Below are 19073 nucleotides of genomic sequence, written 5' to 3'. Positions count from 1 at the left end.
CCATAATGACACTAGTTCTGTCACACAAACCAGACTCTTAACACGCTACGATCTCAAACACATACTCAAATTTAAAACTTCAATAATCAAGCATCAACAATTAGTAATTAATCACATAATCTTCGACAATTAATCCAATAATTTTGAATTTCATCACCCAAAAACAGAGCTGATTTCGTAGCATTCCCTCCCAACAATCGGGGCTCTTCAAGCCATATAATTCTTCGTTCCAAAAGAAACCAACACCATTTCCCAATTTGAACTTGAACCTGTAATTCCTGGTCTCACCCTTATTGCATTGATTCAATTAACAATTAAACATTAACATACATACACAGCAATCAACTCTTAGTTACTTGCATCCAATTACATAGTACCTTCAACATATTAGCGGTAATACCCAAGAGCTATAATCACAGTGGGTATAACATTACCCTTAATCACAAGCACAAATGTCATACTCAAATAAAATAAATAATCCCTTCACTCAAAGCCACAAAACAGCACAAAATCAGTTTAAATCACATTCATTAAATCTCAAAACCAAAACAGAATACGAGCATGAGAAAGATTTTAAAATGACCAGCACAGCGCCAACAGAGATTGTTGTTACTCTAAGAGTCTCGCCGGAAACAACAATAGTGGGCTCGGAGGGTTGTGCGAAGAAGACTCCAGGGATGTGCTGCAACTCTGGGAAGCTTCGATGGAGATGGCAGAGGCGGCCTAGGGATCCGAAATTGCAGTGCAACGTGGTGATGTGGTCTAGTGGCAGCGAGCTTGCGAAGTGGTTTCCCGGAGCTAAGACGGAAGTTACATGGTGATTGAGGAAGAAATTCAAAAAATCAGAAAGGGGTTCCCAAGGGTTGAGAATCAATGCGTGATGACTTGATGAAGAATCAGGGAACCTTTTTTTTTCGCGTGAATTTCATCCCCTCGGGGTTTTATTGTGAGTGTGTGTTGGGTGCGTGCATGAATTAGGTGAAGTGTGTGCGTCAGGTGAATAACTTTAGTGTGTGTGTGAGTGAAAAGTGAGTGTGTGAAAAAAAAGCTTTTCTTCCTCAATCTGAAACTAATATATAACCTTCACAGAGACCAAAAACTATAATTCACTGACCGCATTCAATTTCAAAAAATTTAATAAATCCAAATATTCTAAGAACGAAATAATAAACATAATCAAAGTTCAAAATCTCCATATACACACGTACATTGAATTACCATATACTTCCATCAAAATCCCCAAACTGTATCACTAAAAAAATTGCTAATCCAGTATATTCAGCATTGAATGATTGTGAGTACAAGCATCTCAATCATAAATCAGCGACTTCATCAATTTAAACTAGTATCAACAACAATAATAGAACAAAACAGAGGTAAGAAAAAGGGTGAACCTCAACTTGCGACTAATGTGTATTTAGGATTCGCGCGCAACACTGAGCTTCTTTTCCAGTATACCGTAAATGTGGGAGAAGAAACAAAGGAATGGATGTCCGTGCTGCAGCAAGGAGGTTTTGACAGTAGACGTTGTCTCGATGAGTCGACAAGAGTGTCGACGGTGGGATCCAATGGCCACGACAGTGAATGGGGAAGCGGTGCGGCGAGCTTGAACGGTGGTTGTTGCGGATCTGAGATGGAAGGGTAGAGGCAACCTCATCGGAGTATCTTCGACGTCTTACTTTGTTGTGCGTGAGAGAAGATGAAGAAAATGGAGAGGTTGGGATTTCTTTATTACGCACCCCATATCTATCTAGCGATGTCAAAACGGGCCAGCCCAGCCCGTTTTGACCTGACCCGATTTTGGCCTGATTTATACAGGCCGGGCCGGGCTGGCCCGCAAGGGTGAAACGGGTTACACTTTTGAACCCGGCCCGCAAGCTGGCGGGCTGGCCCACGGGCTTTTTTCCATATGTTACATTTTCAGTCCAAAATCAGATTTCAACAAAATTATTGCAACAAAAACAACCCTGCATTATATAATATAACTGATCAAAAAACAAACAACCCTACAATATGTATAAATGACATTTTGCTCTCTGCAAGTCATCAAGACACTGTTGCAACATCAATAACAAGTCTGAATTAGAGTACTTTAGGCATGGAGCATTACCAAAGTGCAAACAGTTACATAAAAAAAAAACAGAAGCATTAATTATGGATGAGAGGTTGTATAATTTGTTTGGCAACATGTGCTGCAGAAGCATCTAAACCCTCCAAATCAATAGGAGCATCTTCTGAAATCTCCCCATCATCAAACCCCGGTAGAGATGCCTCAAACAAATTAGAGTTCAGAACAGTTAAAAAGGAGGTGGCATTATAGTTCTACATCAAATATACTGCAGTGTATAAGCAAATTTCAGTTTAAGTTAATGCCAAACAACTCAATCCCAGCTTTGCAAACACGGCACATACAACTTTGCAACTTGGTACTTTCTATCATATAATTCAATCATTAATGAAGAAAATATTTTTGTCTCAAGGATGATAGAACAATATGAAACAGTGGCAGTATTTATTTGATCACAGTGCAACGATGAAATACATGTTCTCCACATATCTCCAACATGATTACAGATAAACAGACAAACAAAGAAAACAACCACAACTATCAGCCTATCACACAGTCAGATAAAAAATAGTAACACTAGAAAAACAAGAAAAAAAGAAATGAACATCACCACCAAACCAAAACGGCAGCAACTACGAAATTGAAATTGGGGGAAAATTTAACCAACAACAGCACAACAATTATGATTCACAGAATGGGTCCAATCCAAACAAGGACAAATCGCAGCAACAACAACCACACATACACCATAACTTCCAATTACAGGAAACCAATTTTAGGGTTACGAAAATCATAAATTTAGGTTACAAATTGAAAGAAAAGGGAACCAGAACGCAAATTACAAACAAACCTGTGTTCGTGGTGGTCGTGGCTGTCGAAATCGTTCGTCAATCGCAGTCCGATGGTGGCGCTGCTGCCCCTGCCAGCGACGTGGTGGATGTCACGGTGGAGGAGAAAGGAGACGCCGTGAATGGCCTGCACTCTGCCTTCGTGTTTCTTGGCCAGCGACGTGGGTGGAGGAGAAACGAGGGTGCTCTCTTCTGGTTTCCCAAAACGCGGGTGGTGGAGGAGGAGGAGAAGAGAGTGTGAGAGGAATGAAGGAATAAGTCTGGCAGTGGCAACGAAAATAATGGAGAAAGAAAACCCTAATACCTTTTAAGCCTTGTCTGGGTGTTGGAATTTGGATGAAAGTGACAACGATAATAATGGAGTTTGCCGCCACTACTTGTCTCGGTGAAACTAGGTTTTTGTTAACAATGAAATTGGGTTTGATTGGGCTTGCCCAAACACAATGCGTCCACTTCAGAATTCGCACATGGTTTGTGCTTCTTGCACCCCATCATTGTTAAGTGCACACCATATTAATATCAAAAAGGCTAAAATATCCTTTCTTAGTGCACAACACTCCTGCTGCCTCTGCCGCAGTGAAAAGAAGAAGACAGAGAGATCTCTGCAGAGAAAGAAGAGAAAAACATAATACTATGCAAAAATAAATAAATAAATAAAAGAACTTATTCTAGATCTTTTTTTTGAAAACGAACTTTTTAAAATCTTAAAAATTAAACACTCCACCAACCTCCTGCTGTTACACTGCACGTATTTTTTTTTATTCATTAACTTATACGGCCCGTGGGCTGGCCCGTTTTGGCCTGTGGACTGGTCCGACGGGCCAGCAGGCTTGACGAGCCGGGCTGTCATGGGTTGGCGGGCTGAAATTCTTGGCTTGACTCATGCTTTTTCAGTCGGGCTGGCGGGCCGGCCCGTCGGGCCTGACCCATTTTGCCATCCCTATATCTATCCCTCGTTCCCTTTCTCTCTTCTTCCTCTCTCTTTTTTTTCTTCTTTTTCGTGGGCCCGGGCCCCTTTTTCTTTTCCTTTTTTTTCTTTTCGTGCAGCCCTTGCGTGTGTTGTGCTTAGGTTAGATTAAATGTGTGTGTATGTGATAGTGTGTAAGTGGGAAATAAAGTGTGACGTGTTTATTTCGTGAGAGAGAAAAGAGTGAAATAAAGAGAGAAAAAAGATTAAATGTCTTTCTTTTTATTTTTATTTTCAAATCCGTTTTCTGTTTTACTTTACTCTTTTTTTTTCTAAAAAATCTGATAAATAATAAAAAGTAAAAATAAATATAAATCAAATTAAAAATAAATAAAATAGAAACGAAAGAAAAATTAAAAAAAAAAGATCCAATAAAATAAAATGAAATAAAAGTAAAAGACAAAAAATAAATCTACATATATAATATAAAAATATAAATTAAAAAAAAGTTGTAACAATAAATTTATTGCTTATAAGAATATAAAATAAAAATGAAAATAAAAATGTAACCATTTAAATTTTATTTTATTTTCTTGTAATTCGTATGTTTCTTAATTTGTTTTTTAATTTCTTTTTATATTATTATAAAATTTATATGTTTATACTAAGTACAAATCATACTACATTATGTGTGAACTATTTTTATAAAAAAAATGCCTATAAATTGAAAAATTAACATTACTTATTTTTTGATAGAGGATAAATAAAATCAAAAAAAGAGATAAATAAATAAATAAATTATTTTAAATAAAAATTTATATAATTTTTTTATTATAATTTTATTTCATTTAATTTTACTATTTTTATTTCACAATTTTTCTTTTCATACACAAAGTAAAAATTTAAAAGAATATAGAAACCCCTACCTTAGGTTTTTAAGTTTGATTATGTATTTATGTTTCTGAAGAACACAATTATAGCTCTATTGTTCTGACATTTTTTATGATGTGTCGCAACCGGAATCGCGACGGGACGGAAAACCAAAAAAGAAAACGAGTTTGAAAAAGAGATTTGGAGTCGTCACTATAGTTATTCTGGAAAATTATGGAAAACCATAAAAAAACAAAAAAGCAGATTTTGGATCTGGGGTCGGTTACGCGTAGGGAAGGTGTTAGCACCCTACCGCGCCCGCCGGAGGGTGATACCTTTAATTAAAAATGCAAAGTTGATGTGGTTTTCACAATATTAATTTCCCCAAAAATAATAAGACAAAAATGCTAAAAGAAATAAAATATTTTTTTTTATTTTTTGGACCCGACAAGAATTGACCTTAGTGAATCAAGGATCACGTAGTTCTTAAAAAAGACTCTTAAAAAAGACGTTGTTGTTTGAAAATGTTGATATTTTTGTATTTTGAAAATTTTGTATTTTTTTGGTATTTTTGAATTAGTTGAAAATATGTGTCACACGACGCGAGCAATCGGACAGACACAATAAAATGAAAGAGAACATTTTTTTGATTTTTTTCTATATTTGTAATTTTTATAATTTTTAAATATTATTATTTAAAAAAAAAATAATAATAAATAAATAATTGAAAGATGAAATTTAATTAAAAAAAATAAAAATGAAAAACAAAATATAGGGTACATAAGTGATTAGTGAAGGTGGACAAAGTAAACACAACAACAAATCCAAAAACAAAACAATAGACAAAGATATGGAGTGCATGAGTATCACATGGAGGTGTATGAAGTAACAGGTGGGGTGCGTGCAGTAAATAAAGGGGTGTGCTAAGCAAACACAAAACAGTTCTGAAACATCAACTGGGAGGGGTGCGAAGATTGAAAGGGGGTGCGCGGAACAGTGTTCAGCTCTTTCTAAAACCAACTAAAACCTAATTAACCTAACCCTAATCTCTTCTTAATTCGTAAACCCCATCCAACATCAGGCCCTTCTCTCGAGCAGCTGCCGATTCCGTCGTACCTCCACCTAGCCGCACTAACGACCTCCGCCGGAGGCTTCACCGGCGACACCATCGCTCTTCACTCCACCTCGCGCGAAACGTTCCTGCACCGGCGTCTCCTCCTTCGCTTCTCCAATGCGTTTCAAACAGGAGCTGCACCGATCCCCTTCATGGCCGCGAGGTCTCGCTTGCCGGATACCGCCGTCAGCGGGTTCAGCCGCCTCAAGGTCGTCGCCGGTCCTGCCATCACCGTCGAGGGAATCTCCGACGACGCTGGTGCGCGAGGACGACGCTGGTGCGCGAGGACGCCGCGGCTCGTCACCACACGACCATCCCTCATCCGTTCACGCGACCACACTCCCGTTCAGAGCTTCGAATCGCTGGCGGCGAGGCCGCCGACGAGGGTTTCTCTTGTCTTGGTTTTCTGCTTCTGATTTGATGTTGGGTTACTGGATTTTGAGACGCGAGTGTTTGGCGTACTGTGTGAGATTGGTTGGTTCGTGGTAAAAAGTTGGGTTTGGGTTGGGTTTGGGTTGCGGCGTGAAGAAGATGATTGAGAGATGTGAATCTGTTGTTCAAAGTGAATTTTGTGAAGAAGGGTGAACTTGGGGGTAGGAAAATGAATCTGTTTGCAGGGTTGATCACGGCGAAGAGGTTGATGAAACTGGTTTTGGGTTATGCGTGTACAGGTGAAGGAGAATGGAATGGTGAAGGAGTGAAGGAGAATAGAATGGTGAAGGAGGATGGAGTGTATTGGACTCTGATTCTTTGTTTTTTTGGTTTTTATTTAGATGACATAGACACATTGTAAATGGAGACTACAACATATCTGTAAAAATCCACATACACATACATTTCAGTTCATATTCACGGCAACGATGCTTACCTGCTACTCCTTTCCCCTTTGATTGCAGTTTTGTTTTGTTCTCCCCAAACCTGGGATTTCTCCCAACTCTCTTTTTTCCCCCTTTGATTGCAGCTTTTGTTTTGTTCTCCCCAAACCTGGGATTTCTCCCAACTCTCTTTTTTCGCTGCCCGCTATCGGTCAGGAACTGTATTTTTCAAAAATCCTTTTTTCTTGTCTCCTCTTCCCCCTCTCTCTTTTGTGCTGAGAATCCCTTTTTGTTCACAGTCCAGAGAGGTAAAAGGATGGGAAGTGGCGGTTGCTTCCCTTCCATTTGGGTGTTGACAATATGTTTCCATTTAAAAAAAGTTAAATGAATATGTTTAGTTGCACTTGAACTAAAGAGTAATATTGATATAAAAAAGTTATTTTAAAATTATTTACATCATTCTATTTTATTTTATTCAATTAAAATTTAATTTTTGTAATAATTTTTATTAGTTTACATATTAATATATATTACATATTATTTTATTTGAATTTTAAATATTATCTAAGATATTTAAATTAAATTAATTGCTTTGAATCAAATTTTGATAATTATTTTGAAAAAAATTATATATATATATATATTAAAAGGTAAAATATTATAACTTTTTTTATAAAATTAAATATGTTTTTTAACTTTGATGTAAAACTGAATTTTATTTTTGTCTTAAACATTGTTTGATTAATGAAGGTAATATTGTAATCAAAGGATGTTAAGATATGTTGGTAGACGTGTAAAATGACATTGCAACCTTTGTGTCTATAGGTGCTGACATGATAACTTCATTAATCGAATCAACAAAACCTTAATATTATTTAATAATCATAATTATGTCTATTTATATACATCAATATTTAAAGTTTAGAATCAAATTATACTAAAGTTTGAGAAAATAAACGCAATTTCATTTAATATTATAGTTTCAAGATTAAAAATATATTATAAAAATGACATTCAAAATAATATAATATAATATAATATTATTACTGTTATTTTTATTATAATAATAGTTAATAATATTATTATATTTATTTAAACTATTATTATTTTAATTATTATTATTATTTAGTTATTTGGTTATTATTTTAAAGTATGTGACTCTCAATACAAAAGAGGCCTTCTCGTTTCTTTTTTTTATTTTCTGGTCTTCTACAGATTATTTTTTATTTCTTTAAAAGTTGTGCATATCCAATCGAACACTACTACTTCTTTGATCAGCGTTGCTCGTTAGTCAATGGGAGCCGTTTCCACTTTTTAAAATTTAATAAAATATGTTCTACTGTTAATGGTGCATTTAAATACAACGTTTAACTTTTCTTTTTCCTTGTTTACTATTGTTAGGCAGGTGCTTGTTGTCTTCAAAGTTTATAAGGTCATCTTTTTAACATTGTATTTTTTCTTTATATTTTACACAATTCTTTTAAGTTTTTTTTATAAAAAAATATATTTTTATCCCTAAAATTTGACCTAAATTTAGAAATAGTTCTTTGTTGAAATTTGGTCATTGTTTTGTCCCTATACTTTTAAAATTATTATTTTTAATCCATATTTTTGGACCGTGTGGTTTAAAGAAAGGATGAATTAAGCAAAGGAAGAAAATTGAAAACACCAAACTACAAAATCAGGTTTAATTTTACACCCCAGTTGATTAAAACTTCCACAAACCATAAAACAAGAGAAAGGCATGTGATGCAAATTTGGAAAAGTCTGGTGGCAGTTCCCAGAAACCAGAAACAAAAAGAAGAGGCAAAAGTAAGCTTCTTTGAGGGCAAATTGTAATTTTATGAGTTTAGGTGACTTTCTCTTCTTTTTCCCTCACTCACACAATGAAGGTCCTCTTCTGAATCCTGTAAATCCGTCGTTGCATTTCTTAGCAAACTAATGGATCCAAACCGGTGACTCACTCGCCTTTACCTCCTCAACAACAGTAAAACCCTCCGGAGAAAACGATTGGATGGCAAAGTCGTGGTCAAGCCGGTGTCGGAGAGGGAGGACAATATAGTTTTAAACGCCTCACAGATTGGGAAGAAACGCGATTGAAGTACATACGACATATAAGCATCAATGAGCATCAATGAGTGGAGCCATTGACGGTCACCGAATGGTTTGTCGTTTAAGATCGAGTTTTCCTTCTTCAAATTGGGTTCTTATAGGAAGCACGAGGATTAACTAAATCAAGTGATAATAGAGAGAGACCAACTCCGTGAACAAGTTTGTATCTTGATCGGTAAGCTTGAGATGGCCTGGTTGACGAAAAGGAAGCAATAAGTATCTATGTGCTTATTATTCTTTTACTTTTAAATAATTTTTATTGTGAAACCACCTTTGTTGGAATTAAAATATTATTTGTAGGAGTTAGATCTAGTAAGTTGTTTGCAGAGCAAAAGGAAATTGAAGTCTAGATTCTAGAACATTATATTAAGGAGCTTGAGTCTACCACAATTGTTTTAGAGAAAAAGGTTATTTTCATGTATGATTCACTTGTCTTGTATAAAGGTTACAGAAAAGATTTTGATAAGTAATTCAAAGTGATGAAACTTAATAATATTATTAATGTTTAATACTTCTGCATTGATACTGGTGAATTTGGGAATAGGAAACTCCTCTTCCTTGTATTATTTTTTTTTTTTGCAACAAGGACCAGAAAAGATTATGTGCATTCATTTGTTGATGGTAGCATAATGATAATTTTTAGGTGTCACCAATGCCGAGAAGGTTCATGTATTTGACATTAAATTCAATTTAAAGTTACCTAGATTATTTGTTGGTTAACTACCCCTTTGTTGATTCCGGAGTTTCTTCATTGAAAGTATTTTTCTTGAAAACATGGTATGAATAATATTGAGATTATATAGGTCCTGAATATTGACTTCCTTAAAGTCTAAATGGTTCTATGTATCCTTATTATTGTTCTCTTTGGACCAAAAATAGAAATACTTTTATTAACGCATTTAATATTTAGTATTATCGCTCCTGTTATATTCTTCTTTAACTTTATCAATCCAAGGATCCCATAAACCATAAATGATTAGTATTACCCTCTTGAAAAATCCACATTTGCTTAAAATATTATTACACCTTTGGTGTCAAGTGGGCGTATCTTGAAAACGGGTGTCAATATAATGCTATCAATAACTAAAGGATTTATCTATTTACGGATTTCATAATAGTTGCAGCTATGGATCTTCTCCTGTGGATGATTTATAATGGAGTGGAGTCTTCCTTTATATCAGTTCGTCCTTTGAACATGAATCATAGTTTCGATCCAAGCTATGAAGTAATGTTGACTCTAGTTGCCCCTTCTGTGATGGTAGCTTTACGATTATTGACAGCATAAACATCACTCATTACATATACAACATAAAATTTCTCCCCTTTTCTGGTTTTCAGTGTTGGCAATGTTATAAAGATTTAGCTGCATGAGTTGCCATAGACAGGGTTGCCGACATGGCCAGCTCCTCCTCCATTTACTCAAAAGGTGTTCAACCATTTTGTCTTTTGATACCATTAAATGTCTCCATGCACTCTCCATCACAATTGGTCCCATTCCAAAGCAATCCATTTTCATTCACAACAACATCCTCTCCTCATATATTTCCCTCGGTGAAGTGCTCCACTCACGCAAGATGTTCAACTGTATGCCTCATAGAACAGTTGTCTCTTACAACACTCTCATCATTGCATATTGTCGACTTGGGGATGTGGATAATGCATGGGACCTTCTCTCCCACATGAGGAGGAGTGGTTTTGTGCCTACCCAGTACACCCTCACTGGGCTGTTGTCGTGTGAGTTCTTGAATCTTTCGCTGGGTGCTCAGTTGCAGGCTTTGAGCATCAGGAATGGACTCTTTGATGCTGATTCTTTCGTAGGTACTGCTTTATTGGGCTTGTTTGCGAGGCATGGATGTTGGGATGAAGTCTTTTCTGCATTTGAATATATGCCCCAGAAGAGCTTGGTGACATGGAACTCGATGATGTCCTTGTTGGGGCGTAATGGGTTTGTTGAAGAGTGTAAGATTTTGTTTCATGATCTTGTGAGGATGGGGAAGTCTTTGTCGGAAGGTTCTTTTGTTGCTGTGTTATCTGGACTTGTTTATTCCGAGGAAGATTTGGAATATGGTGAACAGATACATGGGTTAATGGTCAAATGTGGGTTTGGTTGTGAAATTACTGCACTTAATTCTCTTATTAGTGCGTATGTCAGGTGCAAAGCTATGTTCGCAGTGGAAAGATTGTTTGAGCAAGTTCCTGTTCAGAATGTTGTTTCTTGGAATATAGTTATGGATGCATTGGTTAAAGGTGAGAGACCTATGACAACACTAGAGTTGTTTTTGAATATCTTAAGCAGAGGATTGATGCCAACTCAGGTCACGTTTGTTGTTGTTATTGAGTCCTGTAGTTGCTTGAGAATTCTTGTATTTGGAGAATCTGTCCATGCTAAGGTAATCAGGAGTGGCTTTGAGACTGATGTTATTGTGGGTACTGCATTGATAGACTTCTATGCCAAATGTGATAAAATTATTTCAGCTCATAAATGTTTTGATCAGATAGAAGAGAAAAATTTGGTTTCTTGGAATGCTTTGATAGTGGGTTACTCAAACATTTGCTCTTCCATAGCAATTCTATTGTTACAAGAAATGCTCCAATTGGGTTATTCCCCAAATGAGTTTTCATTTTCTGCTGTTCTCAAGTCATCTTCAGCGTCTAGCCTTCATCAGCTCCATGGTTTGATTATAAGAGCAGGGTACGATAGTAATGAATACGTATTAAGCTCTCTTGTTTTGTCTTACACCAGAAATGGTCTCATAAATGAAGCACTTTCTTTTGTCGATGAATTTGAGAACCTACTTCCTGTTGTCTCATCTAATATCATTGCTGGAATCTATAACAGAACTTGCCAGTACTACGAAGCAATAAAGCTACTTTCTTTGCTAGAAGAACCGGATGTTGTGTCCTGGAACATTGTCATTTCAGCTTGGGCTCGGAGCAATGATTATGACAAAGTTTTTGCACTTTTCAAGCATATGCGTTCAACATGCATTCTTCCAGATAGTTACACATTTATGAGTGTATTATCTGGGTGTACCAAACTTTGTCGTCTGGATTTGGGTACTTCTCTACATGGACTTGCTATAAAAACTAATCTTGGTAATTTCGACACATTTTTTGGCAACGTACTAATTGATATGTATGGGAAGTGTGGAAGCATCGATAGTGCAGTGAAAGTTTTTGAAGAAATTATGCACAAAAATATGATTACTTGGACAACACTAATCACTGCACTTGGGTTGAATGGTCATGCTTATGAGTCAGTAATGAGATTCCGAAACATGGAAATGATAGGGTTGAAGCCTGATGCATTAGCACTCAGAGCAGTGCTTTCTTCATGCAGATATGGTGGATTAATGGAAGAAGCCATGGAAATTTTCAGGCAGATGAGAGCCACTAATGGGATGACACTAGAACATGATCATTACCATATTATGGTTGATCTACTTGCAAAAAATGGACAAATTAGAGAAGTTGAGTTAATCATTGCAAGCATGCCTTTCCCACCAAATGCCAGTATATGGCGTAGCTTTCTTGAAGGCTACAGTATGCAATAGCGTGCAAATTGACTTTTGTACAAAGTCATTAACCTTTTGACAGGAATTCACTGAACATATTTTTTCTGTTTGGTTGTTCAACCTTTAACTCTGGAGCACATGTTTGATTTTGTTTTTTTTAAAAACCCTTTTTGTGCATATTGTGTATCCAAGCTTGTTTCTTCCTCTTTAGAAGTCAAAATTCTAACTCATCATATCAGGGACTTAGCTATGAGATTCATATGTTCCTTTAGTGTCCGTATTGTTTCCTCTGGAATTTGGATATTACATGTGGCTATTTGCTATCAAATCATCTCAGTCATGACATAAAGATTCATTCATTATAGTCGTTCCTAAGAAGTTTGGTTGAGGCAAGCACACCACAACCAAAATGGCCAAGCAAAAGAATTCTCTCGAACCAGCAATGGTAGTTGCTCGTGATAGGTGAGTGGGGCTAAAGCCAACTGGAAAACAGTACAATGCTCAAGTAAGGTATCTCAGCAATGAGTATTACATGCGTTGAAGATGGAGCTCCTATGAAATAAAAAATCTTATTAACCGTATTATCAGCATTCTTGTTAGCCATATTGTGAGAAGCAACTTCCATAGTTTCAGAGCAGCGATCTTATGAAAAACAACAGAATACTAAAAAAATCAAATTTATCAACTAAGTACTATATTGGAAAGCATAAAGCAATCTTCAGAGTTTAATCAGCCACCACGGCAAGCAGAGTTTGTGCAGACTTATCGTGAAATACAGGATGTAATTGAAGGAGAGGACTTTCAATCAGAACAAGAAGGAAAAAAGCAGTTGGAGCAATCTGAAAAACCTGCAGATTGGTGTGAAAAACAGGATAGCATACCAGCTATTATTGTTCATGATTCTAATATTTTAGCTGATGCTTCCTCTGATTTTAGTGATGTTGTTTCTTATGATTTGAATGTTATTGCTGCTTCCAATTTTGATAATGCTGATTCTGACTTTATGCCTGCAGTTCAATATGGTGCCAATGATGTTCCTGCTTTTTACATTAATTTTACAGCTGTTGATTTTCATAATAATACTGCTGACTGTTCTAAAAGTATGGTTGATCCTGTGGTTGATAATCACACTGATTTTAATGAAATAACTGCAGTTCACACTGATTTTACAGCTATTGATGGTCATATGGATACACCTATTAAGGCAGTTTATGAAAATCTTGCAGTTCAAGATTTTGATAATGCTGTTGCTGATTTTGATGCTTTTTGATCATATAGATATTGATCTTATTAAACCTATTGCTGACATTGCTATTATTGATTTCACTTCCAATGCTCTTGATTTAGTTTATGCTGTTGACCATATTGATATATCTGCTGCTGTTTTTGATCCAAATGTTGACGTTGCTGATTGATCTGATTTTGGCACAGTTTTAAGTGATAACAACGTTTTAGTAGCTGGTGAATTTCATGGTGTTGTTTCTGATCTTGATGTTGATTTTATTACTGCTACTGCTGATTATGATTTTAATGCTGCTGATTCTGAATTTTATGTTCATTCTGAACTGAATAATGTGGCAGCTGTTGTTGCTGATTTTACTCCTGCAGTGTTTGCTGATTTTTCAAGTGCTGATTTTGCAATTGTTGATGCTGATATTCATACACCTCTCATTCAAGACATTCAACAACCTTCACTGGATGACGTGTGTCTGCTGCAACACAATTAAAGAGAAAGCTCATTGCTGAAAAGGATAAATTCTATAGATTTGTTGAGCATAAGGAAGCAAAGCTGAAGGGTCAATTTAAATTTTTGTTTGTAATAGTAGTAGTAGAAATTTGATATTTTCTGTAGATAGTATAGGTAGTAAATTTGGTATGGTGAATAGAATGATAGAAAATAAACTGTATTACATAGAAATAAAGAAAATAAATTTTGATTTATGTCCAATTTGAGTTGGGCAATGTTTTATAGATTAGTCTAGTTTCCTGCCTTTTAGTTTAGCTCAGCCTAGTTTTCTACAGTTTATATTTGCTGGTTTTGTTACCTTTCATACTTAGTACTAGTTTGTAGATGTTAGGATTCTTGTTTCATTTCAGTTTCGATGTTGTTCTTCTATTTTTCTGAATTTTTTGTTTGCTTTCTTTTTGACTCTCACTCACATTCTCGGTCTCAAATTTCAGGTACAGATTTCATTCAATTATCAATATAATTTTGATCTCTTTTCCAATCTCCTTTCTTCTTGAAAGCGGTATGGTCTTTCTTCTTCTCGATAAAACGGTAGTACGAGTGTTTTCCAGTCATACTTTGATTTCTAGGTTTGTAACTTCTTATTCTATTGATTTTCCTTTTTTTGACCCAAACCTTAACCATTATTAAGAGTAGATGTGATTAAAATGAAAGAGTTCTTTAAGTATAATTTCTGGTAGAAGGTATTGCTCATACTTTAGGAAAAAAAATTTCTGTTTATCATATTCTCTAATTTTGTTGTTTGATAAAGTTACTATTCTTTTCGATATTATTTGGTTCAATTTTGATTGTTAATAGTTACTTGATTGCTGCCGTTATTGGTTTGTCTCTTTGATGGTATATCTTACTGAATTTTATAACTATTGGTCTCCTACTAACTTACTTTTTCGTTAACAAGTATTAGATAGCCTTGGGCATTTGTTGGTAGCCTTGGGGTATGGTTTATGGCCATCAATGGTTCTTTTCTCAGAAATTGTCCTGACTTCATCTTGGCGGATTTTTGTTACTATTATGTCAAAAGATTGGTTTAGTTTCTGATGTAATTCTTTGTCTCCCAAGCATTCTATAATGCTTTTTTCTCAGAGTTTTTCAATATCACTCCAACGCGTCTCTTGTATATTTGACCTCAGGATTTTTATTTTTATTTAATTGCAGTGTTTTCGGGGTGGTGTGATTGACAATATGCTTTGGTGTAAGCTGTCTGTCACACTTATTTTAACATAATCATGCCTTATGGTCGGTTACCCTTGTTACAGTACATTTTTTGTTGGCTCACTTGTTTGTTAAAATAATTATTAATTATTACAAAAATCAACCAATGACGCATATAATCAATCAATGAACCCATCTAAGTTTTGCAGCTTTCCCAAATACATCACTAATTCTTTTGGCTTATTTCAGGACAACTCAAAGTTCTTGTCTTACTTGCAATGAAATGTCATTTTCACATGAATAATCATCTATGACTTATGTTTGCAATGTAGTTATTGGCTATTGTTTTTGCTTGCTCAGTCATTGCTTTTGCGAAGTGATTATATTTATGATATCATAATTTACCTTCATTCTTTTTTAACAGGTATGAGCCAAATACAATTGACCTATGGGTTAACAGTGAACTAGAGTAAGAAATTTATATGTACTTCACTTGTATGAGTCAAATATCATACTAGTCATAAAGTAATGATAATTTATTCCTTATATAAGTTTTGAATAAGTTTATTCTTTTATATCCAATCATTTACAACTAGGTTTTTTCCCTTGAACTCAGCCTAGATAGATCTACTAATGGATAAGTCATGGATTGATATGCCAAGGTATACAACTGAATATTTTGATGGGTTCAATTTGGATGACTACTTGTCATATGTTCTGAAACAAGAAGGAAGTGAGAGATTTTTTGCTTGGGAGATTGAAAAGGGTGTGGCGAAGTGCTCAGGCTTTAGATATGTGCCCTTTAAAACTAAGAAAGAGAGAATTGTGCTTCATGGTAATAGAGCTCAGTGTTATTTTCTTCTTAAAGATGCAGAAGGTGCCATCAGTGATGCCACTTGAGCACTGTGCCTATCAGGCGTTGCGTGTCCTCACAATTAGAGTTTATGGAGAAGATAACAAGCTTATGACATGAAAGGGCTTGGTTAAGAGAGCTTGATGGATTGTTTAACGTTCATGAACTCAAAGGGGTTCAAGATGCCATATATGCAGCACGATTTTCCAACAAGCAAATGAATTCCACTTGGCTCTTTTTCAGCTTAGTCAAAGTGGTGTAACAAACACCTTTAAAGAATTTGTTGCGAATTTGGGTCAGAAATCGAGGAGAAAAATGAAAGGTGAGTACTGATTAAAATTTATCCTATTTTTGTCTCATTTTAGGTTCTACATGGAAGGTTTAGTTGTGCAATGCATGAGTAATTTATAATGGTTATCATATTATATCAGTTATTAGAGACAGAAGCAGTCACTGAAGTGGTGAATGGAAGACCTTAATGAATTGTTTTGGTGTTTGCATTGTAGGTAGGTATGAGTTGGCATATTGTAGAGGAACCTTTGAGTAGAAGAAGAGGATGGGAGAGAAGAAAGTGTAGAAGGGTGAGGGAGGGTAGAAAATTAGTGACTGCAGATGTTAGAAGAAGAGGGAAGGGTGAGGAACGAATTGTTTTATATGAAGGTTCTAGCATGGAGGAGATGGACCATACTTGATGCCTCTTTCACATTGGCATGCCCTGTACTTTTTCCTTCATTCACAAGAAAGGGGGGAAGATATTCTTCTACCTTTTCCGTTTTAATTGCTTTCGACCATAAATTAGTACACATATAAAAGAAACCAAAAAAGGGAAGTGAACAAGTGCTTAAATCAACTAATATCAGCTTAATGAATATAATCTTGAATTTGAATCTAAATTATACATACTTAGAGAATCATTTGTTCAAACTGTTACTAATGTGTTTAGAAATGCAGGTTAGCAAATGGTTCAAAAATGCATGTTACATGGCACTTAAAACCAGAAGGGTGAGTTTTCCATTAACATTTTGCTCTGTCCTTTTTCAGTTTATAACTAACATTTTTTCTCTTTTATTTTGTTTCTCTCTCTGATTCATACTTTTTAAGAAATTATGTGGTATGTCTCCTTTGAATGATCATCATCCCATGTAGAGAGTTAGGAATAAGATACTGAATGGGAGGTTATAAAATGATAAGGATCCATTTGACAATAGATATGATTTGGTACCAAACCTTGCATAGCATCTTTTTAAGTATTTTTGTTCATATTAATTTGTTGATAACATAGCATCTTTTTATTCAGGAATTAAGAAATTGTTTTGTTCTTGGAATTTGCAAAGAAGTCCAACATCGTGAGTTTTGTTACATGTTATTACATAGCTGAGCTAGAAGCAAGAAATGAGAGCTATGATGTGATAATTGGCGACTTGGCAACCCCAATTGATGGAGGTCCCTATTATAAACTCTACACTAAATCCTTTTACGAGTTAATTATCAAGCCTAGACAGAAGCAAGATGGCATACATGAGAACACTTCAAGTTTTGGATCAACAAGACCAGCAAGCTCCCCCTCATCATCCATAGAAAATTTGTCAACTTTGCTACCGTCTGTGTTCCTCTCACTAAGCTTGGAAATGTACTTTAGTTTAATCCCTTTATTGAAGTATGAAGCTAATTAACTTTTTCATTCTATAATTATGCTTATTGCTTCTCATTTTATAACCAAACAAGTCCATGATCTCTTTGTCTTTCTATAAATATTTGAGGAATGAATCACTCCTATTGGCTTCAAAAGAACAGAAGATTGTGAAGTTTTAACTTCTAAGCCTAAAGCTAATGATAATGTTGATGCTTCTCCTTGTACGAATAATATTTCTGATGGATGTCACATCAAACGAGGTTCGGAGAAGGAAATTAAATATCACGGAGAATCAAGGTGTTCATTCCAATTCTTTGTCAATGTTAACATTAGGCTTTTGACAGGGTGATATTAGGGTTGTTTGTTTGGTGGAAATTTCCCCTCTATTATTTTTTTTGTCCTATTTTATACCCCTGTTAACCTTTTTTCTCTCAATAAATAACCATTTGCTGTACTTTTTTTTCGGGTATTTAAATTGCTTCACAAGGGTAACAACTCATTGGTTGCTACTAGAATAGAGGTCTGGTGGCCAAAAGATAAGACGTAAGTATCTTGGTGGCATCTCTGCACTAGTCTGATACCAATTTCCAACCAAGTATATTATAGCCTCAGCTTCATTGGTGAATTTTATGGACATGAGTCTGTTCATCCCAATGTCTCATTTGCTCTGTGTTGTGGAACTCGTTTTTCTCCTGCTGTAAGTTCCTCAACTTAATAACTTATGAATTGGTTTTCCTCACTTAAAAGATTGCTTTCAGTTTTGGAAAAATGATATGCACTTGATGCAGGTGACACACAGATGGAGTTGCAACTGAATGCAAACATAGAATGCAACAAGTTTTGTCCTGTTCTTCAAATATGTCTACTAAATGCCACTGAAAATATATAGCGATGACATGCTAACTTTGATAAGTTCAACATTATCCTTTGTTTATTATATAATTAAATATTAAAATAATTTGTATCTCTTATGAGATCAATACCATTAATATACTGCTAGTAATTCTGCATAACAAATATTTTTATTAATTAACACCAATATTTTTTTTTTGTCTTTCTTTTCATGTTAGGTCTACACTTCTTTTTCTTGAAATTTTCAGGGTCAGTTTACTTCATTCATCATTCTTCCTACAAAAATTAAATTAAATTACTATTGAAAGGAATAATATATATAGCAATGGTTAAGAATGTAGTAGTTGATATGAGATATTTAGGATTTTTGTCTGATCAATGAGATCCATAATTAAACTAATAATGATGATTTAGTTGAGCTGATCAAGGTGCATTCATGGACATGTTAAGCTAAAGTTGTGTTGTAGGTCTAGTTACTTTATTGGTATTTTATTCTTTTGAAAATTATTACCCAATGTAGTGATGTGAGGGTTATAGTGAGTTTGCACTTTCTTTAACATAGTTAATTTCTTTTGTTGGTTAATCAC

General features: G+C 35.2%; 1 protein-coding gene and 2 long non-coding RNA genes across 8 annotated transcripts; 2 read left to right on the top strand and 1 right to left on the bottom strand.

Moving 5' to 3' along the window:
• Window positions 1-2015: 2015 nt before the first annotated feature.
• LOC114168477 lies at window positions 2016-3209 on the bottom strand. The gene is made up of 2 exons (XR_003600681.1): window positions 2919-3209; window positions 2016-2336 (listed from the first exon to the last, which is right to left on the bottom strand). It is a non-coding gene; the product is annotated as an uncharacterized LOC114168477 (long non-coding RNA).
• Window positions 3210-8281: 5072 nt separating this feature from the next.
• On the top strand, window positions 8282-18042 carry LOC114169246 (pentatricopeptide repeat-containing protein At3g58590-like). Of its 6 annotated transcripts, none has more exons than XM_028054301.1 (6): window positions 8282-8909; window positions 10073-15617; window positions 15765-15810; window positions 16017-16323; window positions 16508-17003; window positions 17299-18042. In XM_028054301.1, exon 2 carries the CDS (start codon window positions 10102-10104, stop codon window positions 12286-12288), a length of 2187 nt encoding a protein of 728 aa, XP_027910102.1. In that variant the 5' UTR covers window positions 8282-8909; window positions 10073-10101; the 3' UTR covers window positions 12289-15617; window positions 15765-15810; window positions 16017-16323; window positions 16508-17003; window positions 17299-18042. The 6 variants fall into 6 exon arrangements, with proteins under 6 accessions (XP_027910102.1, XP_027910104.1, XP_027910103.1 ...); XM_028054303.1 differs by lacking the exon at window positions 15765-15810 and having other exon boundaries at window positions 10073-14498; window positions 15573-15617; window positions 17299-18041; XM_028054302.1 differs by lacking the exon at window positions 15765-15810.
• A 13-nt stretch (window positions 18043-18055) lies between these two features.
• LOC114169247 lies at window positions 18056-18623 on the top strand. Its single transcript, XR_003600869.1, has 2 exons — window positions 18056-18331; window positions 18423-18623. It is a non-coding gene; the product is annotated as an uncharacterized LOC114169247 (long non-coding RNA).
• Window positions 18624-19073: the final 450 nt, after the last annotated feature.

The sequence above is a fragment of the Vigna unguiculata genome, chromosome 11 (assembly GCF_004118075.2).
Source record: "Vigna unguiculata cultivar IT97K-499-35 chromosome 11, ASM411807v1, whole genome shotgun sequence".
NCBI classification, from domain to species: domain Eukaryota; kingdom Viridiplantae; phylum Streptophyta; class Magnoliopsida; order Fabales; family Fabaceae; genus Vigna; species Vigna unguiculata.
This window is presented reverse-complemented; position numbering and strand designations above follow the sequence as displayed.

Excerpts from the sequence above, each read along its gene's own strand:
- LOC114169246 (XM_028054302.1), top strand. The coding sequence starts at position 10,102 with ATGAGTTGCCATAGACAGGGTTGCCGACATGGCCAGCTCCTCCTCCAT.